At 28.8% G+C, this 23,859-nt stretch overlaps 1 protein-coding gene across 1 annotated transcript; it reads left to right on the forward strand.

Moving 5' to 3' along the window:
• The first annotated feature begins 348 nt into the window (after positions 1 to 348).
• Positions 349 to 723, forward strand: LOC139426144 (uncharacterized). Its single transcript, XM_071183911.1, has one exon. It carries the CDS (start codon positions 349 to 351, stop codon positions 721 to 723), a length of 375 nt encoding a protein of 124 aa, XP_071040012.1.
• Positions 724 to 23,859: the final 23,136 nt, after the last annotated feature.

Consider the following 23,859-nt stretch of genomic DNA (forward strand, 5'->3'; position numbering starts at 1 on the left):
TTTTGCTCTTAAGTATTAAATTTAGATTCAAACCTACTTACGTAACATTTAATGGAAATAAGTGTTGCTTTAGAAATATTTAACTGACTATATTTTTATGTAATTTTATACTTTCAAAGCTCTGATAAGATGGATATAAAAGGTAACAGATTAAGAGGAGGCCATACCATGGGAGAAATTTTTCGTTGGAAATTCTCCTTCTCCTCCATAACTAATTTCAAATTGAAAGTATAGAAAAAGTGAGTTTAGACTATCTTAGAGTAAGTCATGAAGTTCTAAATAATGAAAATAAATTTTTAAAATATCAAAATGAAAATAAATAATGAGAAGATAACTCAGGAATACGGGATGAAGAAGATAACCCTGGATTTCGGAATGAAGAAGGTAACTCAGGGTTTCGGAATGAAGAAGATAACTCAGGATTACGAAATGAAGAAGATATCCCTGGATTTCGGAATGAAGAAAATAACTCAGGGTTACGGAATAAAGAAGATAACTCAGGGTTACGGAATGAAGGAGATAACTCAGTATTACGAAATGAAGAAGGTATCCCTGGATTTTGGAATGAAGAAGATAACTCAGGGTTACGGAATGGAGAAGATAACTCAGGGTTACGGAATGAAGAAGATAACTCAGGGTTACGGAATGAAGAAGATAACTCAGGATTACCGAAATGAAGAAGATGACTCAGGAATACGGAATGAAGAAGTTCTCTTCCAATAATTTTCATTTTGATATTTTAAAACTTCTTTTTCAGCAATTGCAATTTCGTGACTTACTCTAGGCTTGCCTGAACTCTCATCCTCTTTCTTTTAAATTTTAAATTTATCGAAGAGGTGAGAAAGAATTTGCGACGAAAAGTTTCTCCCGTGGTATGGTATCCTCTTAACATCGAATTACATACTGAAAAATTATTAATATAGCTAATCACATAAAAAGATGTTTAAAAATCATTCATTCTAGTTTTTTCATTGGATTAAATGTGTATTACTTACACGTTTCAATTTCAGTCGATAACTAAACAGATTTTTAATTATAGTCCCCCCTTAGTTCTAGCTGACCTTTTTAAATATTTGCCAGTTTTAGAAAACGTTTTTCACTTTACTCAGTTAAATATTAATTTATGATGCCTAAAGTTTGTAGCTCCATGACTTCATTTAGAAATAATACTGTGGAACCTCTTTATAAACTTTATTTACGAAGTATTAAACATAAATCAAAATGTCAACAAGAATATAGTGCCTCTCAGTTCATAAAATGTCACTTTTATATGCAATGAATTTTACTAAATTTTTACCGTATTCTTTAACGATGACTTTTTATCAATTCGCCAGTTTTAGAAAACGTTTTTCACTTTACTCAGTTAAATACTAATTTATGATGCCTAAAGTATGTAATTCTATGACTTCATTTAGAAATAATACTGTGAAACCGCTTTATAAACTTCATTTACGAAGTATCAAACATAAATCAAAATGTAAACAAGAATATGGTGCCTCTCCGTGCATAAAATGTCACTTTTATATGCAATGAATTTTACTAAATTTTTACCGTATTCTTTAAACGATGCCTTTTTAACGATTCGCCAGTTTCAGAAAACGCTTTTAAATTTTTATTAACTTCACTTACGAAGCATTATATATAAATTAAAATGTGAAAAAAATATGGTGCCTCTCAGTTCATGAAACATCATTTTTCATGCCATAAATTTTACTAAAGATTTACCATACTCTTTTACAAATAAATCTGTTAAAAAATCTTATTTCAATTTTTCTTTAAAGTTCTTTATTTAATATCTAGTCAATTGCACTGTACCAAACTTTAACAAAATTTGATTTTAGAAAATAGTATTCACCACGAAGTTATTTCAATTTTTTTTTTAAATTAAAGCATAAAAATAAAATCACAATTATCTATTTAAGAATGCTCTGAATTTCTGAATATTCAAAATTATAAATGTATTGTAAAAAAAATACTACTCATGTATTGTTCTTTTATTAGCTTAAATTTTGACTAAAACAATTATTTTATTTTTACAAAAAATTAGATAAAATATGGTTTTTCTTTGCGCTTCAAAACGCTTGCCAACAAAAATCATCTTAAAATGTGTTAAAGTAAGCGTAAAGTAACTACACTTTTTCAGATGGAATTCTAAAAGTCTTTTTCAAGAGCTAGACAAGTCTGAACTTTGTTCTAGAATTATAATCCAGATAAAAAATATTTCTTTGAATAAGATTTTTTTTTCTTCCATTCTTTAGAAATAAGGCATGATATAAAACGGTTGGCAGACTGTTAAAGATTGATTGATTGATTATAAACGCTCAAACAGTTATCTATTTTTTAAATTTAAAACTGCTCAAAAGTGGAAAACTTACTATAGGTCATCGAGGATTTTTTATTCTCATTATTTCGCTTACAAAAAATTGCTGAACGAATTTTTAAGAGAAAGCTTTTTATTGGAATGTTTACGGAAATACAGATCAGGAGTTTCAAAATGTTTCAGCTTGTTTTTAAGGAACCCCTGCCTTATAAATAATTAATAGGTTCCGCCCCTATTTGCTTCGCTCACCAACTTCTGTGGATGCTTCTCATTTAAAAAATTAAGATGATGGTTCTCTCTTCATCTTCAAACAGTTTACGTCCTGTTTTTGCAAAAAGAAAATACGATTGGATTGCTGTTTATTGCATTTTGAGGAGGGCTAACTTTGACAAATCTATAACATAAAAAATCGGTACCCCCTCTCAAGGGCGCCGGCAAAATAATATAAAAGGGGATGCAACCCTCTAACAAACTACCCTCCCCCCCAAAAAAAAAATTTTTTAAATATTCTGTTATTACATTTTGTTTTGTTATTACATATACTTTCATCTGTTAATTTTTTTCAAGATACATTTCTTCGTTGTTAACAAGATATTTAAAAAAAAGTGCGAATTTCTTGTACTTGCAAATTTTGCCACGAGAAACTATATTGATGGCGCTGGCATAGCTACTAACTTAGAAACACAAATAACTGCAAACAGTAGTTTCGTATACTAACGTGTTTGTGCCTCGCTTAACATTGGTATTTATTGTGTTGATGAAGTTTTAAGGTTGTGTGAAGTCAGTTTGTGTTAAACTAAACCTTTGTTAAACTAAATAACTAATGGAGATTATTTATACTTTATTACAGATTATTTATACTTTATAATGGAGATTATTTATACTTTATAATATTATTTATACTTTATTAAATGAAATTTAAAAATATAGCTTAGATATCTGCCAAGTTTGTGCATGCTCAGTATGCATAAGAAAAGAATCAAAGATGCCTCAGAATTCATTGAAAAAGTTGTAAACAAATTTGGACAGCAAACAAGACGATTACAATTCTTGTTTGAATAAACAATTTTTCAATTGTTATCTATCAATAAATACTTAATTATTTGTTTTTGAATAAAAATATTTTTAATACAAAAAAATTTATAACAAAATTGTTTTTCTGTATATCTTTAATTGTTTTTAAAAAGAAAAAGCAAGTGTACCCTCTTGCACCCTCTCCTCAATATTATTACTCAATGAAGATGAGCAGTGCTATTGAAAAGCAATTCCTCTCCGACTCTTTAGATTTTTTTAAGTTATTACTGAAAATTTATTTAAAATTTACTTAATTTTTGCTTATTACAATTAAAATGTTTATTTATTTCTCTCTGTTAGTTGTGCGCTTCGTATTGCTGTCACTGTGTACTGTGTGTGTTACTGTTACTGTGTACTTCGTATTGCTGTTACTATATGACCACTTCTAAACAGCGTGCATAGCCTGATGGGAATTTCCTTAATACGCGTGACGCTCAATTTATTGATAAAATAATTTAATAAATGTAAAAAAATAAACTTATTTAACTTGATAAATTTTAATTAATTTAGCTTGAAAATTCTTCACGAATCTTATCCTACTGCTTAACTCAAAAGGCAAATATTCCTTGCCTTCGGAATTGGGTTAAAAAAATATGAAAGATATTTATTGCCTGAAGCTTACCAAATGGACTGGATTATTATAAACAGTAAAGAAGTTATGAAAAAAAGACAAATACTAATAAAGTAAACCTAATTTACGCAGATTTTACGTTTTGAAATATTAAGGGGACTGGAAAGTAATGTCGTTTTCGTGCATTTGGTATTTGTTATCAAGACTTTATTTTTGATAAATAATGTATTCACCCTCGTTTGCAACAACCTTTCAATGCCGGATGGGGAAAAAATGAATTGGTTTTTAAGACTAACGAATATGTAATGAGCCGTAACGACAATACTTTCCGGTCCCCCTAATACTTGATTATACAGTTTATTTCTACATTTGGCTCAACAAGTATTGATGATCAACTACAATGCTATTAATTACTTTAACAGAACAGCAACTATGTAGAAAGTGTTCTTAACTAAGCCCAAAGATCTATACTAAATTACTCTAAGCTAAATGATTTTCAAAATAAATTATCCAAATAAATATACGATTCGATGAATGTTTGGGTTTAATCTGATGGAAAGAAACATTGTGTCCTTCCAAGATGTTTTAAAACGCACATAAAAAAACAGATAGCATATTTTATCAACTCTATCACTCTAAGAACAATAACAGTGTATAGACCAAAAGAACACAATGTTTCGGAACATGGTAATAGTAACTGTGAAATGAGATATCGGAAATTTTCCCGAATATGAAAGTTTGCTTACGTAAAGATGCTTGGCGCCCAAAGTTGACAAGAGAAAGTTTTGGCGGGGATTGTCCAAACAGCGAGACAAAAAGGATTCCCTGATAGATTAAGACAAATTGTCTGGGTGGTAAATTCTCTGTATAACTACGGGTGATTAAATGACTAATTTCTAGTTACTCTTTTACAATCTTGCAAACAAATAGTTTCTTTAGTTCTAAGAATTTAATTGCGGATGTATAATTTTCTTTCCGGAGAAAAATGTTCTTTGAGCTTCATTAATCAGGAATTCGAAACTGAGGACTGTGAAAGTATGGGTAATTGCAGATTTTTTTTCTAGAAATATGCAGAATAACTTATGTAACCCTAATTAATTGTGGAATATAAATGATGAATAATTTCTGTAACCTGTGATTGTAGAATAATTTGTATAACCCAATGATAATAAAAAATTATGATCTGTATAATAATTTGTGTTAATCAATGATTGCGGAACAATTTGCATGGTAAATAATTTATGTTTCCCAATTATTGTAGAGTAATTTGCATGATAAGTAATTTATGTAACCCAATGATTGTGGAATAATTTGTGTGATAAATAATTTGTGTAACCCAATTATTGTAGAATAATTTGCATGATAAATAATTTATATAACCTAATGATTTGGAAATAATTTGCATGATAAATAATTTATGTAACCCAATTTTTATAAAATAATTTGCATGATAAATAATTTACATAACCTAATGATTGTGGAATAATTTGTATGATAAATAATTTGTGTAACCCAATTATTGTAGACAAATAATTTACGTAACCCAATGATTGTGGAATAATTTTTGTGATAAATAATTTGTGTAACCCAATTATTGTAGAATAATTTGTATGATAAATAATTTATCTAACCCAATGATTGTGGAATAATTTGTATGATAAATAATTTGTGTAAGCCAATGATTGTAGAATAATTTTCATGATAAATAATGTGTGTAACCCAATGATTATAATAAAATTAATGCTGTGAAATAATTTGTGTGAATAAATGATTGTGGAACAGTTTTTATGATATTCTGTATTAGAATATTCTGTGTAATCCAGACAGTTTTGTACGCGTTTGTTTTCAATCAAAACTATTGCCTTAAAATGAGAAAAGTAAAGAACATGTCTCGAAAAAAAAAGTTTTAGCATTTGTTTTTTTTGGATTGTTTCCTAAGTTTCAACGTTAAACGTGTAAGATCTCTAAAGATACTAACCAAAGACGCGTTAATTATGTTTGTAGTTAAAAACAAAAATTATTCTCGATCATTGTTAGCTGCGCAGAATTTCAATGGAAACTGTAATTCTAATATAGCTCTTATGAAATTATGAACTTAGGAGTTTTCATATTCTTATACCAAATGCAAATATAAAATACGAAAAGAATATAAAAGAAAGTTAAATTATAATACAAAATACATAGAGAAATTATGACTACGATTCAAAGTAAATAGTTCATTTTTTGAGCAAAAAATACCTACTTCTTTTTTAATAAGAACGCTATGAAATTATAATAATTAATGGTTAAATATTTGTAAGCAATTTTCCGCAACAAGTTTTCATAATTTTGATTTGATTATATATAGATATCTTTTTCACAGCCTAATATTAAATTTTTTAAACAACTACAAAAATTTTAGATATTTTTTTTCAACAATTTTTGAGAAAAGGAGAAAATGGGAAATGATATTGCTGCTCCAATTTCTAAAATGTTAATTTCTGATAAACACTTTTAAAGCGTACATTATATTAATATTTTGGCAACGAATAAAAGGCTCAAATTTAAAACTTTTGAGAAAAAATCAATGTTTCTAACAAATAAGTGATCCTCAATTTTATAGAACCAGCTCCTTTCTCAATTATTTCGTATTTTGGTGCAGTGTGGTCATAAAAAACTTGGTCTACTTATGAGCATCTAGCGACAGTTTGTTCAACCAATCGAGATGAGATTTCATTCATAGTTTTTCAGAAATATGAACTTGAGATTCTGAGAACGACAGCTGACGCTCACTGTTACAGATACAGAAATTCGGTTATAAATACAGAAACAAACAATAAAAACACCTCTTTTCACAATATTGAATTAGGTGGAATTCCTAGGTTCAATTAGGTGAAATTCTTAAGTATGATTGCTCTTATCCTGTTACCAAAACAACTAAAACATGTTTCTTAATGTCGGTATTTAATATGTTATGAAACGTAAACAATGTTAGTAGCGCCCTCTGAATTATAAGAGTTGAAATTTCACAGCGCAAATTCAGGTAATGAGCCAACCTGTAAATAGACATTTGCAATCAAGTTTAGCCTGTAGCGTACAATTACTGTACTAACAAGAATTAAAGAAAAATAACATGACTTAACAAGTATGTATTAATGTACTAACCATGTAACGTTCCAAATGCGATGTGCTAACATGAATTGTAATGTTAAAAAGCATGTTACCTTGGTAACAGAATCATAAGTAGTTTTGCTTGGACAAGCCAAGCTAGCCAACCATTGCCCTATGCGAAATAAGTCAAGAAGGTGGTTCTTTCGTTAGGCAAAAGAACACCGCAAGGGTGACAGTACGTCTTAATTCAAAGCCCCTCCAATAGATGGCAACACCACTCATTCGTAAGGCCTTCCCCTTTAGACATAGATCTGATGAGGAAGAATATTTTCTACATATCTCTGTAACCATAGTACTGCTCAACGACTGATCACAAGACTTTTGATTCCACAAATTTTACGAAGCACGTATATAGCATGTACTCGGTGGGTCATATCTGTAATCACGTGATACTCGCGGTCCATGGTATCAGACATAAAACAAGCCTTTTTTTACTCTAGCCGCCCAAGATCAAGCAGACATGATCTCTATACGATACTCTCATGTTAGTACGCTACCGTACGCTACCCGCTAAACATTTATCATTCTGTCCGTCTTGAAGGGGTTAATTTTGCGTGAATGAAAAATTGAACTATAGCTAAAGTACTAAAGTATCATCAGAGCACTAAACTTTCCCAAAAAAGGAAATTCATTCGAAATGCTGATATAAAAAGGACTTAATTAGCATTTAAATTATCGCCTGTTCCTATATCAAAACCAAAACTAAAATTAGACTAAACAACTAAAATCTCACCGTAAAACTTAAAAATCGTTAGGACTGACTCTTAGCGAACGAAATCAATTCAAAAAGAATTATTATTGCAATGGCGTCATCTAGGTGTAAAACGAAAGCAAAATGGCTACCTTTAAAAGACTACAACTATACAAAGACCAAGCCTCTGCATTTAAAATTTGGAAAAACATTTTAATTTTAAATTAAGACTTACATTTTTCTAAAAACATTCATTATAGGATGATCATTGGGTATTCATTATTCCGTAAAAATTATAAAAGCAGATATTATGTTGGACAAAATAAACAAAGGCTGCAAATGTCTATTAAGCACGAAAGGTCAATATATCTAAATTATTTTGTTCCAAGATCTTAAAAATAACTCTCTCATTAGTTTTTATACCCTTATTATTATTAATCAAAGCCAAATAATTTGTTTTTATTAATTGGAGTTAAAATTGCTGCAATTTTTATTGAAAATCTGCTGAAATGTGTTATTTTATTAAATATATTTTAGATCCGAAACTATTTTTATTTAAAATTCTTTTTTCATTTTCTTTACACACTTTCTTGTACTGTTAAGAGCAATTTATTCTTAACAAACGAAAGAAAGTGAAAAATGTAAGTCACAGTAACAATTTACATCTGAATAACTCTAAGTTAAGTCAAAGCATTGATTTCGACAAGAGACCTACATTTACATGTCATTGCCGAACAACATTTTCCCCAAAGCAAGTGGGACCAGCAGATAGTCTTTGAAATGAATGATTCTTTCCCTTTTTTCTTCCCTTCTTCTTCCCCTTCCATCACTTTTTTTTTTCTTATTTTCCCTCACTCAGATAGGGAAAAGGGGTTTAAGAACGTATTTTTGATCAATGTTAACAGGGGTGAACGGCCAAAGCAATGCTTTCAGACAACTACTTTTTGTATAGTGATAGCAGCGCTTATTTTTTTTTTCTTTTTTACGTGACGAGAAAACGACCCAATAAGAAATTCTTTGGCGAAAAAGAAATTCTAGACGAAGGTTCCACTAACCAGACATTGTGTCATAAATGACTGAGAATAATGGTTAAGTAATTATAAACAAAAGTATAGAGAAACTCGGCCAAAAGTAAAGCTTCAATGCAATTGAGCCCCGTGTCTGGTAGTCGTCTACGTCATTAATACGTATTACTGATTATTTGAAGCAGAAAAACCAGTCTATAAAGGACTCTCTTGGAAATATACACCCCTACTATGATAACTATTGTTATTTTTTGGCCATAAAATTAAATTAATCATAGAAAATTCAATGTTTCCAATGATAATAAGTGAAAGCATAAAAACTTTTAATGCATAGAAACTATGTACATGATTTCAAACTGCAATATTATCTTCCCTGAGAGATAACAAAATAGCATCGTACAATTTGTATGTGTTTTTCACCGTAATTATTCTAATAATTCCCAAAAGTAGATGCAAATTAATGGGGAAAAATCAGTAAAAAAAATTACTCCCACTACCGCCCGTTATGGACTACCGCCCACTACCGCCCGTAAGGAATCAAGAAGGCTAAGGTTCTACAATTTCATGACCAGCGGCGTGAGTGTGGTATTGAAGCCAACATTGCGAACAAGCCGCCTTTACTTACCAGGCAAGCTGATTGCCATTGCTCTGAAACTGGTTGGGCTAGAAGCTGCCATGGATGCTCGAATTCCCAGTCCCTCACAATAACAGTTCAGTATCTTTAACTGCTAAGCCGTTATATTGCTATCATTGTAATAAAAACCTATTTAAATATTACAAGTATACAAAGAAAAAGTTTGGGCATAATTTTAAGAAAAAGGGTTATTATAATAGAGAAACTCCGAGCAAACATTTTGTAACAAATTAAGGACATTAATATTTTCACTTCCATGAAGATAATTGCAAAAGCATTGGGCTCAATGCTTTCGACAAAAAGCAATGGTTTAAGGGCTTTGTTGCGTTGAAAACTCATTGGGCTCAACGCTTTTGAAGAAAAGCAGTGGGTGAAGGGCTTTGCTGCGTTGAAAACACATTGGACTCAACGCTTTTGACGAAAAGCAGTGGATAAAGGACTTTGCTGCGTTGAAAACGCATTAGGCTCAACGCTTTTGAAGAAAAGCAGTGGGTGAAGGGCTTTGCTGCGTTGAAAACTCATTGGGCTCAACGCTATTGAAGAAAAGCAGTGGGTAAAGGGCTTTGCTGCGTTGAAAACGCATTGAGCTCAACGCTTTTGAAGAAAAGCAGTGAATAAAGGGCTTTGCTACGTTGGAAACACATAGGGCTCAATTCTTTTTGAAGGCGCCTGATAACGGAATGGTAATATTTGTTATCATCCCTCTAAACCAAACGAACGGTTTTAAAAGCAATGAAAAATAATAAAAAAAATCCAGTCGTGACGTCATAGGGAGTTTAACGGAAGTTACAATAGCCTTTTCTGCTAGCTCTAACGCTGACTACTTTTCCTATATGATTTAATGTAACAGTTGAATGTTGCCTAAAAACTACATTCTCAGCAATATTAACCTGATAAGCGGGAAACACGCAGGAATGAACTGAAATTAGCCACAATTGAGGAAGGAGATTCATCAATCTTCGAAAATAAACGGTTCATCACGAATCAATGAGATTCCGTGAAAACTAAATAACAATATAAAGCTCAAAGATTGTTGAATCATCTTACGTAATGGCTCTTTTTCTGATAGGTCTGTGCTTTGCATAATAAAAAGAGGAATGTTTAAGCTTAGTTCTCTTTTCAAATAAATTCATTTTAATGGATTTCACTTTCTATACAAGCAATTCTATTAGAATCCTTCATACGCATTATTTTTACCAAATTAGGAAATGATTTAGTTAGAGATGTGGTACAGCCAAAATGTATTTCTTGATCATTAACCATTCCCACATAGTTTTTTTTTTTCTTTTTTATAACCGTCGTTGAACAATCGACCCAATTTTTTGGGTTAACGACTACTAATGTTCAACTCCGCAACCTTGTAATTTTGAACCCAATCCAGAAAACAAGGGAACTCCTGGATTAAGTATTGGGAGAAATTTGCCATCTTGGAGGACTTTTTGATGGAACTAACCCGCATTTGCTTTACGTCTGGAGGGAAACGACGAAAACCTCCCATGATTAGCCTCATGGCAAGGGAACTCTAACCCATGATCCATCTGCCACTGAGGATATTTTACGTCAGCACTGTGGTAGGTGCAAGCCGGGTGCGGAATTCGTATCGACAAGCCATCGCTGGGTTTTGAACCCGGTTCTTCTCATTGGAAAGCGAACGGCTCCCCACATAGTTTTATGATGAATTCTATACTCATTGCTAGTCGCAATTTTACAACAGAATGAGCAAACAAAAATGTTTCCCAAAACTAACAAAACTTTAAAGAGGAAAGTGATAATAAAAAAGATCTAAGCCTGAGTGAATAAATTTACAGTTTAAGTCTTTTTTTTCCTTTCTTATCAATATAAAGATAAAATTGTGCAATAAAGGCATAATAAAAGATTTTTGTGTTTTAAAAACGAAACTAGTAAAATATAAAACAAAATGTTAGAAATGAAAAAATTTCATCAACATAATAAAATTATGCGTTTGTATGTGTATTTAAAAACAAGAATAATAAAAAATAAAATATTAAAAATATCTGAAAATGTAATTATTAACAGTTAAACTTTTCATATCTTAATTGTTACGATGTTTCTAGTATTACAACAAGTTACAAGTTCTTGAAATTTAATTTTGCGATTATTTTATTTTATTATACATCAATATACGAGGAGAAAATGAAATAAATACTTAAAACAAACAATTGAATTTCTAATTCTGTTAATTAAACAGTAAAAAGTATTTTAAAAACATAAGGAATAGTTTAAAGTGTTACAAATACTTGAAATATAATTTTACGACTATTTTTATTTTGTTATAACTGAATTTACATATGAAAAATAAAGGTAAAAACTTATACATTGTAATCAAAAGTTTTATCCTATTAATTAAATAATAAAAAGCGTTATAACAGCAATAAGGAAATAATAAGGAGTGAAAAACTGTTGAAGCACTCCTCGATACTTAAATTTTACGATGTTTTTAGTTTTACAACGTTTCAGCGATATAAATATAAAAAATGGTGATAAAAACTCATACAAAACTATTAAAACCTTGAGCCAGTTAATTAAATTATTAAAAAAAGCTATAATGATAAAATAAAGAACAAGAACATGTAACTTTACTATGCTTTACATTATGCATGTAAAAATACGAAATTAATCCAGAAAAATAACGATAAAAATGAAACAAAATAAAAATGTTTTATCTTGTTAAAATCTTTAAATTTGAATTGATTTTTAATTAGTTTTCATATACAAGTTTCCTATACTTAACTAGCATTCATATACTATGCAAAATGCATCGACTGTAAATAAAATAAAAATATTATTATGAAAAATTAATTAGTTTCTTATTACAAGAGCTGGAACTTACTTTTAAAAGCAAAAGTTTTAATTTTAATAGAAGTTTTAATCACGTTATAATCTCTTAATATACTTTTACTATTAAATATTGTTAAAATACAAGAAATAACTTTAAAAACAATGCAAAACACATCTGAACTATTTCAAAGAAAAACTATCATTTCTAAGAAAAATGAATAATCCTTTTTAATACAATGAATACAATGCAAAGTACATCTAATCTATTTCAAAGAAAAACTATCATTTTAAAAAAATGAATAATCGTTTTTTGTCACGTGAGCTAAATTTATATTAAGCAGCCAGAGTTGTAATTTTTATCAAAATTTTAATCACGTTAAAATCTTTTAATTTACTTTCACTATTAAATATTACTCATTAGAAATAACTTAAATACAATGACAAACACATCTAATCTATTTCAAAGTTAAAATATCATTTCTAAGAAAATAATCGTTTCTTATTGTACGAACTAAATTTATATTTTAAAGCAAAGAGTTTTAATTTTAACAGAAGTTTTAATCACGTTAAAATCTCTCCATTTACTTTTACTATTAAATATTACTCAAATGCAAGAAATAACTTAAAATACAATACCAAACACATCTATTCTATTTCAAAGTAAAAATATCATTTCTAAGAAAAATGAATAATCGTTTCTTATTACACGAGCTAAATTTACATTTAAAAGCAAGAAATGCATAAAGATGTCTTCATATAACCACCACTTTTTCCTCTTATTTATTCCCCTTGATTCAGTTTTAAATTTCTCCCTCCATTTTAGTAGTGACCTACGGTAAATAATTCTCTGCTTAAATCTTTCTCCCTGCCCTAACCCTGATTTAAACATCAATAATCAAGACTAGGGTTAAGGAAAAAGGGTAAAAAATATATATATTTTTGCCTCCTTTCCTATTTTAGTGAACCCTTTTGAAAAATGTCATCTTTCAGCTGTGGACCACCCCCTGCCCTCTAAAACATCCCTCCTGGTCCCTGCAAACTATTGAAAATTTCTAAACAAGCCTTTTGGAAAAGATCCAGCAGAATTTTTTTAAGAACAAAATGCGTTTTCTTAAAGGAATTTTATTGCCTCGTACTTTCTTAAGACATGTCATGTTAGATCAAATGAGTTTATTCGTGTTTGGGCATGTTTTTTTCTTCTTCTCCGAGGAAGCAAATTTGTTTGCTGAAGACAAATGTATGAAAATTTATACCGGGTCTTTAAAATTACAAAAATTCAGTTCGTTTAATGTCTTCATGCAGTTAAGAAAACATAAGCAAAATAATCTGAAATTATTTTTTTAACCATTCCTAAATAATTTTTGATTGAAAAAATATAACAGTTTAAATAAATAAAAAGAATATATGCATTTATAGTTAAAAATAGATATAGGAGAAAGGGACTATATTCTATGGTTTTGATTTGATTTACATGAATTAATCATATTGCCGTCTGGGAAAAAAGATTTTATGAAACAGAGTATCAAATGCAGACAAATAAATCTTACAAATACTGTTTGTTAATAGTTCAAGCTGTAAAGCTTGTTAGGCGTCTTATATTTTTGCATGATTCATGAAGTAATAACTTTTATCCATTATAGAAAGGGAAATAAAAAAAGGGTGAATTATTATTTTAAAAAAAAGCTTGTATTTTTTACATACTATTATAAATTATTTTTTATAATAGAAATTTCAAATCTGGTAAAATTATTGGACTGCATGATAAAGACATTTCTAATAAAATAAATAAATAAATGATTCCGGATAATAAATCCAAAATATACGGTATTTAAACCATTCATTTGGCATTACTTGCTTAAAAAATTCATTCTCCTCAAAAATATATAAATAGGAAAATATAGTCGACGCATTTCACGCGCTGAAAGGCAGGCGCCCATTTTCAAGACTTGGCAGACGTGAATGAAAAGAAACAAAAGTAATAAAATGTAAAACATATAGTTGCTAAAGAAAATGGAAAAATAGAGATGAGAAACAAAATTAGAAAAACCACATTAGCAGAAAAGGAAAAAAAGAAGATGAGAAACAGAACGAACAAAAAAAAAGAACATGATGACCCAGAGGGGCAAATCATTATCTTATTTTCTCTCTCGGCTACTGTGGTTTTCCTTTAATTTTGTTTCTCATCGCTATTTTTTCATCTTATCACTTCCATTTTATCGCTCTTTCTCAAACAATCAGACAACGTTTTTTGCTCACACTTCAGCAGTTTAAATATCATCTTTTTACGGTTATTTGACTGTTTTGATTGAATATGGTAAAATAGCAATTAAATAAATTGCTATTTAACTATTTTTGACGAGAAATTTCTAACAGTTAAGGTATACAGTTGAGCAATTTGCCGTTCATTTTGAACCACGGAATAGCTTAATTAAGTTTAAGTTGCAAGATAATATGGTTAAGCAAAGCCATATATAAAGATTGTTGTAAATTTGAACCATATTATTGTTAAGTATGAATCAAAATTTATTTCAGGGTATTATAATGTTAAACATTTCTAAAAATTGCTTAAACCACTTATTCTCAAAAAGCACTAAGCTAATCATAATCATTTTTTCAAAACTGTGATATAACTACCTTTGTTAAAAATTTTAAAATTACATATTTTAATAACTATTCACTATTGTAAAATTATACACATAAAACATCTTCAGTACAGTCCTCTTTCACTGAGTTTATAACTTCAAACTATTTTTTGATCTAGTACAGCATTAAATATTGAAATAGTTTAAATCACTTAATCTCAAAAATCACCTTGTTATAAGCTTTAGTTTAACTATATTTTACTATATATATAGTTTAATCAACTATTTTTAGTAAATATTCGCTAATGAAAAGCTAAATATTAACAAAAAATTACACTTAAGTCCTGTTACACTGAACTGAAAACAAAATTAATGACTTTGAACTGCTTTTGGTCTAATACAGCATCAATATCCCTTCAAATAGTTTTAAATACTTAGCTTTTAAAAACTGTGAAAACTCTCATTTTAACTACCGTTATGTTAAAAATTTTATTTTAACTATATTTTAATAAAATTTATTTTAGTAACTATTCACTTTTGAAAAACTATGCACATAAAACTGTTTCTTTACAGTAGTTCTACACTGAACTGAAAATTAAATTTACCTCTTCAAACTATTTTTAGTCTAATACAGCATCATGTACATATATGGCAGTACTTTCACTTTCGTTACTTGTACCGTCGGTACAAGTAAAAAGTACGTACTTTTACTTGTACTTCGTTACTTTTTAAATTTAGTACTTTTACTTGTACTTTCGTTACTTTTTTTGGGAAAAAGTACAAGTATTTGTAACGGAAATGTCGAATGAAATCGTTACTTTTTTCTAAAACTCGGTAAGCTTTCAAAAAATTATTGATTTTAAAATTATATTTGATTTTAAAATTATATTATACGATTATATCATAAAATTATATAATAATATTCCTCCGAATTTAAAAGTAAATTAATGTCCATAACTTTCAAAATTAAAAATAATTAAATAAATAAAACCAATTTTGCAAAAACATTGAAGAACATAAGAATATTATTCAATAAAATTTTAGGTTACTTTGAATTTTCGATTCCCTAGAAATGCACTTTTAAATCGTTACTTTTTTTGTTTAGTATTTGTACTTTTACTTGTACTTTTTACTCGTTACTTTTTAAAATAAGAACTTTTTACTTTTTACTCGTTACTTTTTTTAAAAATACTTGTACTTTTACTCGTTACTTTTTAAAAGTAACGTTGCCATATATGATCATGTATCCCTTCAAATAGTTTAAAATACTTAGTCTCACAATGCACAAAGCTATTTTAAGTATTTTGAAGACTATAAAAAACTGTCCTAAAACTACACTTATATTAAAAATGCTAACTTATATATTTTAGTAACTATTCAGTAATGAAAACCTATGCTCATTAAGCATTTTCGTTACAGTCACTTTGCACAGAAAACTAAATTTACAACTAAATTTATTTTTGTTCTAGTACAGCATTGACATCCTTCAAATAGTTCAAAATATTTAACTTAAAATAATTAATCTCAAAAAATGCCCTAACTATTCGAAGCATTTTGTTAACTGAAAAACTATCATATACCCTTATGTTAAAAAATTTATCTTTGATATTTTAGTAACTATTCACTAATTAAAAACTACACATTTTCGTTACAGTCCTTTTACACTGAACTGAAAACAAAAATTTACAATTTTTAATCTAAGTATCCCTACAAATACTTTAAAACACTTTGTCTCAAAATGCACTGAGCTAATCGAAGAAGTAGTTTGATAAATGCCACAAACTCTTACAAAGTAACTCACGAAAGGTTACAAACTCCTACATTTCTCCCACGCCCATTAACTCCTACACATTCTCCAAAAGCCATCTTCTTAAATGCCGAGCAATAAAAGTCAGGGCGACTAACAAATTGTAACAACCGCAATCTATCGGTTACTAAGTATAAAAAAATGAAGAATATTCAGCAAGACGGCAGACTTTGGTGATATGGTTAATGTATGGTGACAAAATATGAAGGCGCCAATTTGTATAGAGTAGGACCTCAAAAGAAATAGCTGACGATATAGCACCTTACCTTAGTCTCTCCTCCCTTCTATAGTTGCCAGAGAGCATCGATTCTTGGTGAAGGAAACAGGTCTATTCACGTTGTTACATCTAACATTTTTGGTAGACTGGACCGTCTAATTGGGGTTGAACCACTACTGCAAATAGAATGAGGGAAATGATTAACACTGAATAGGCTTTGTATATAGAGCTATAGAATTGTTCTGATTCTAAAAGCGAGCAACGGGTACAAATTTATTACAAGTAGTAATGTCAAGATGTATTTTGTAAACAATTTAAGAGACAGTTAATCTTGTTTCGCTAACTATAACTTGGATTGCTTTAGATTAATTGTAGAGTTTATATTGTTATAGAAATTTTCGAAGTATGTTGAACATTAATACCCTCGAATTTTCTGAAAACCTTAATACGGTACAAAGTTAAGATATACTATTGTGCAAATTAATCATTTTTGAAATTAAGGAGATGAAACTTTTATCACTTTATTAATTTCGAAGAAAATTTTTTCAGCAATATGGTTAAAGATACCGATGAAATAAGTACTTTAATTAAATACTGTAAAATATAAATTAAATACCAGTTAAAAATATGCTCGACAATCATGGTTCAATGAAAAATGCTTCAATGAAAATGGATTTTATGGTAAAAAATAATAGCACTGAGGATACCAACACTTTTTACCCGAAATTTAACCACAATTTTTTACCCGAATTTCAGCCGAAAATTTAAGGAAAAAGCGATTTTCTTGGGGGTTTTTTTAAGTATTATATTTATTTATTTTTTACATACATTACCATTAGAAAAGAAACTCTTTAATACATTTCAGAACTCTTAAATACACTCAATCGAAGACGAGTTAAATATTTAACATAAAATTTAAAGCGATTCATTTGTTGTTAAGTTGAAAACTAATACTTTAGTATTGATAATTAAGTTGAACGATATTTAATTACCTATCATGATTAATTACCCCTCATAATTTAGTTATGTCTATTGCTTTATTTCGTATTAGCTAGTACAGAGTTTAGTTTTTACATATTAAAACAACTTATTTCAATAAAATAGGCCACATTTAATAAACAACCAAAAACATATTTTAATAAGCATCCGATTTGTATTTGATATGCTCACAGGATATTTGAAAAGCATTCACTCCAACATGTAAGAGAGCGGGAGAGTTTTTTTTTCTTAATTTCAGCAAAAAAAAACACTTACCAATTAAATATGTACTGCGCACCACCGCTGTAATGAGCTTAACTACTAATTGAACGATAAATTCATTGTTTTCTCTTATTATTTTTAATTGGATTTATCTTGAATTGTTTGATTATTTATTTCATTTCGTTCTATAAAATGCTCCGATTTTTTTGAAGGATGTCATCGCGTGTTATTGGAAAAGTGTGTAAATTGTTTCTTAAATATTTTAACTTTCCTCTAATTTTATAGTTGTTAAATTCATTTCAATAATGCGTTGACTTGTACCATTAACCCTTAACCCATTTCGGTATAGAGTCAGTCTGGCAACACTAATTCAACAAATGCTACAAACCTCTCTAAAAATAAAACTAACTGCTATTAAATATTTATAAACCACTACTCTTTAAACGAAGAGCTAAAGTATGTCACTTCACTGTCCAAAATCACACTTGCTCATGTCTTGCATGACTAAAATTTTCAATCGAAATTTGCTGTTCTCGAAAATGTTAAACTAACAAAAGAATAAATATGTGAAGGAGTATTATTTCTTATACTTACCACATAAATAGTTTTTGATAGATTACTAATAAAAAATTTTCTCTTTTCTCTGCTTATATAATTTAACGCAGAAAAGAAAGTAAGAAAGAAAGAAGCAGAAGTAGAAAAGAGGAATCAGATATAAATTTTATAGATAGCCTGCTCTAAATTTATCCCTGTACTAAATTATAAATTTTAGATTGGCTGCTCTTCAAATCCTTACTTATGTTTTTCTTTTAGAGTTTCGAGAGAGATCTTTTGTGAGATGAGCAAAAACGAAATGTGAAAAATGTGCTGTCCTGACGTCATAGTAAATCGTCTATAACCGATTTTGCGCTGGTAAATCATTTAAGAACGGTTACTGAAAAAATTGACTGCAACACTGTGATGCGTTAATTGTTCGACCAGTGCGTCATATTTTTTCAGAGCAATTAAGTATTATTCATTCATATCCTAGCTTTTACGCAATGCAATGTAACCTTGATATAAACTATATTCTGAATTAATTTCAAAATAATTTTTAATTAATTGTTTATAACTATACAATTATTCATAATTCATTATTTATATTTAATTATTATTCATAATTAATTATTATTTATAATTATTATTCATAATGAATTTTTATAATTAATTATTATTTATAATTAATTTTTTATAATTAATTGTAACTTACAGTTAATTATTTATAATTAATTTCTTCATATTGAATTTTTATTTATAATTAATTTTTATACTGAATTATTTATAATTAATTTTAAAATTATATTTAATTTTAAAATAAACAAAGCATTTTATTAAAAAGTTTAATCGCATTGATTATTTTTATGATTTTTAAAAGTTCTTGGAAAACACTTTATACCATGGTATGAAATAATTAAAAAAACAATTTGTCTATTAAAAAAGGAATACTGCGATGTAATAATTTCTTAGAACAGAGAACAAATTTAATAACTTTTTTGACAACTCACGCAAGTAAATGTTAATGAATTAATGCATTTATCGGAAATTTTATTTCAGGAAAAAAAAGTGCTGATTTCGCCATGGTTTATTTTTCGTTTATTTGAGTTATTACTTTTGATTCGAAACTATTTTTATTTTATTAGCATTACAAATTGAGACCATTTGTTTAATTATTTGTTTTTTGGTAAGCAGGTTAAATAAAAAAATTATGAAAATTAAAACTGAAAAGGAAGATCTTGATAAAAAAAATAATAATAAGACTCTAGTCCAAACGCAAAATTGAAAAAAAAATTATTTGGAATGCTAAAATGCTCCCTCGAACAAAACAATCAGAATTGATTGCATTTTTTACTAAAAGAAAAAATAACTACCGAAAGTTGATCCTGAAAAAATGATAAAAATGAAAAATTAAATCTTACAAAACGTAAACAGATAAACTAATCCTAACACAAAGTAAACTGTGCAATTATTTGAGAGTTTGAAAAATAAGTGATTAAATTTAAAAAGTTTACATATCAAAATTTTTGGAAAAAATTTTATTTAATGCGGAAATAAAATAGATTAATAATAAAACAATCTCAAGACCTTTAAAAGAATAATCCTAAGAAACTGAAGCGAAAAGATCAACCTGATAATATAACAATTTCATTTGCTTCTAAAGCTTTAACCACCTTCATTCTTTGAAGCAAAATAAGTTTTTCTTATTATTAAATAAGTCTCAACACCTGTTTAAGGTAATAAAAATCACTTGATTTGATTCAAAATAAAATTTTAAGAAACCTCTGTCTAATTAGTTTTTTATACCTGGCAAAACATTAAAAATATTTAAAATTTCAGTCAGAAATACCCATCACGTTCTGACTTAACACTTTTGGCTATCAAATAGTGGAAAGAAACCTACAAACATATGCAGTTTTGAGTCCAGCAAACAAAAAAGCTACTCAAAACCAGTAGCTTTTACTTAATTAGTTCAGAAATTGAACAGACTACAAATACCATTAGTTTTGTTCCCACAGTGGGTGCAAAAGTTAAACTACAAACAACATTTTTTTCCTTCCTTTTTTAGTCCTATAGCTAACACAATTTAAACCAATAGAATTCACTGAAGCTTCAGTTTCCTTTAAAATTAAACAAAAAAATTAAAACAATACAGAAAATTAACTGATCAACGTAATCAAATAAAAATTTGAGATATAAAAAAATAGTATTAAGAAAATTGCCAAAACTTCAAAATTACTTTTAATATTTTCTATCCCCACTTTTCCTTGAACTGGTTATCTTTAAAATTAAACTTTTTACTTGATTTATCTTTACGTACACAACTTGTATGCTTAGATATTGATTCAAATTATGTATTATTATCTATTTAAGCTAATTATTTTCCGAAAAAATATTCTATAATTAACTATATAAATTCTATTATATATATATATATAGGGGAGAGTCCGGTAGCCCCGACCACTTAAGGAGTATTGCTTATATTTTTGTATAATATTGAGTACTAATCAATATTTGTGTGTTTCTATTGCTTTATCATCTAATTAAATAATGCAAAGAAAAATAAACCAAAAAAACAATAGTTTAACTCAAAAAAATAGAAATTTAAAAAATTTGACTACTGTATTCAACATATTTTCAAAACTATTGTTTACCATGTTACCAGCTGTATATATACTTGAAACTTAGAAAATAATAATTTTTTTTAATATAACAATTAATGTCCGAAGGCCCATTGACTTGAAAAAATATTCTATACATTTGAAATTGACAGTGGGCGAGGGTACCCGACACTCCCCTATATAGGTATATATATATATATATACATAAATACTTAAACTATTATAATTGCGCTACTAGATTGTTAAAAAAAATCTTTACGTTTCTGTGGTTAGTTTTTACATTATTAAAGAGGTTTAAATTAGTGTTAATTATTTTTTAAATCCATTTTACTCATAAATTTTGAAAGCATTTTATTATCTGTGCATAAGTGTTTATTATTTTTCATTTAGGTTTTAATTCCAGTTTTTGCTCTGGGTCATACTCAAGAGATGTGTATTCTTCTTGAAATTTACTAAGAGAAGATGAATCTTAAAATACCCATATATTTTGCTGTTGGTCTACTGAAAAAGTAAATATATAGATATAAAAAAACCTACATTATTGATTTTAAAATGTAAATAAAAATTCTTCACTTTAATATTCTTTTTTCATTTAGGCTACCACCTTTTGTAAGATGTTCATAATTTGGACCAACAAAAAAATCAAGAAAGTATTTGTGCACCGTAATATGTTTGATTTCAAACACATCAAGTTAGTTGATTTAAACAAATAAAATATTTTGCCTTTTCTTTCATTAAAAATATTTTAATTTTATCATTGTGAGTATCTNAGACAGAAACGAAATTATATATATTGTCCCTGTTGAATAATTAAATGTTTTGCGCTGATATATAAAAACGACTATTTCATTTCACTTTCAATAACAACTATTAATACAGCAATGCTTCATAAACGCTTCCTCTGAAACTTGGAAAACAAGTCTTAACAATCTCACATTAAATTCCGATGGACTAAAATCCTGACAAGTCAATTGAATTCCCTCAAAAACTGACTAGCTCAATTGATGTCATTTTAACTACTTGTCTAAAGCAAAAAAGCGCACAATTTTCAACAACTAACTAATTCTATACACTTGATTAAGATCTATCAAAATCAATCATAACCCGGTTTGTCGGCAGCCATCAAAATCTGTTTGACACTGTACAAAAAGCAGATTTATTTGCTCTGATGGGCAATCCATTTTAAAACGATATCATGATAAATGAACTAATATTCCAAATGGATCCTCTCGAGGGTTGTCCACCCCTATATGCTCATGAATGCGTCATTCCCCTTTTCCATCAAAAATATCGCCTTCTTATTTTACAAATTGGTGTCCATATCTATGATTGTCTATGGGAGATCTTTTGTTGCTGCAAACAATTGCAGACTTGGAGCATGCTGAAGTGCGCGCATGCAGAATTCCCCTCCTATCGATATCAACAAAACGAAACTGGAAGACATTGAAGAAGCTGTATTATGTATTTATATGTGATATAATCTCAGTCCCTTTCCTTCATTTGCTGATTGCCACACTTAGTAGGTATATATTGCTACATTTGCTGAAAATCAGCTAATAAAGCTAGTACTGTTTATTTTTTCTTTTTTTTTCTTTGTTTTTTTTTAATATAGAGCGAGGGAACATGTGATAGAAATTAGTATTTTTTAGACAAAAAATATCTATCGGTAATTTTTTCGTTAGTTAATAATATTTTTCATAATGATCTTAAGCTGATTCCCATAATTTTCATATTCATCGCTGCATTAGCAAAAATAAAATACATGCATAAAGAATTTCCCACACGCAACAATGCGAATCCCCCATCAGCAATACGAAAATGGGTGACACTGCTTTTTTGAAAAAGCTGTATTGTTGTTGCCATAGACCATTAAAGCAAGGGGTGTGATTGTTCTTGTTTTCTAGTGGTGCCATAAATGCCCAAGAATTTGACTTTTACCACGCCCATACCTTTTCAACCCTTTACAGGGCGAACCCATTCATACATCCATTCATTCATCCACAACTCGTAATCGTAATTTTAACCTGAGCCTGAGAACGATCAAGTTCAAATTCAGTACCTCCCCGGAGCTATAATTTGTTATGGGAACATGGAGGACTTTGTGACCCGACAGTTTCATCGTGTACCAATCACCATTTACTACGAGGTGAGTCTTCGACCGGTCGGATTCAAAATTCCGTTCTCCCGAGCATGAGTCTTGCCAACGGGTTAGCCTGCCAACCAGGCTATTCCGGCCTCAGAAGTTATATTATATACTTATATATAATATAACGTTAGTCCCTTTCTTTCATTATCTAATTGCCTCACTTTGTTACAGTGCTATATTTACCGAAAGTAAGCTAATCCAGGTAGTAAACTATTTTTTTTTAATATAAATGACTGAACTAATATTCGCATTTCATTGAATTGCTAACATCCACAATACGAAACTTGATGACATTGCCTCTTTTAAAAAGCTATGTTATATACTTGCATGTGATGTAATATTAGGGCCATTCTTTCATTTGCTGATTGTAGGTATATATTGCCACATTTGCAGAAAATCCGCTAATCAAGATCGCAAATTTTTTTTTTCAAATAACTGAGTGAACATGTATTTGAAATTCGTACTTTTTGTAAAAGTGAAAATTGGTT

This window comes from Parasteatoda tepidariorum, chromosome 8 (assembly GCF_043381705.1).
Source record: "Parasteatoda tepidariorum isolate YZ-2023 chromosome 8, CAS_Ptep_4.0, whole genome shotgun sequence".
NCBI lineage: Eukaryota > Metazoa > Arthropoda > Arachnida > Araneae > Theridiidae > Parasteatoda > Parasteatoda tepidariorum.

Bases quoted from the DNA above. Each gene is read 5' to 3' on its own strand.
- LOC139426144 (XM_071183911.1), top strand. From the start codon at position 349: ATGAAGAAGATAACCCTGGATTTCGGAATGAAGAAGGTAACTCAGGGT.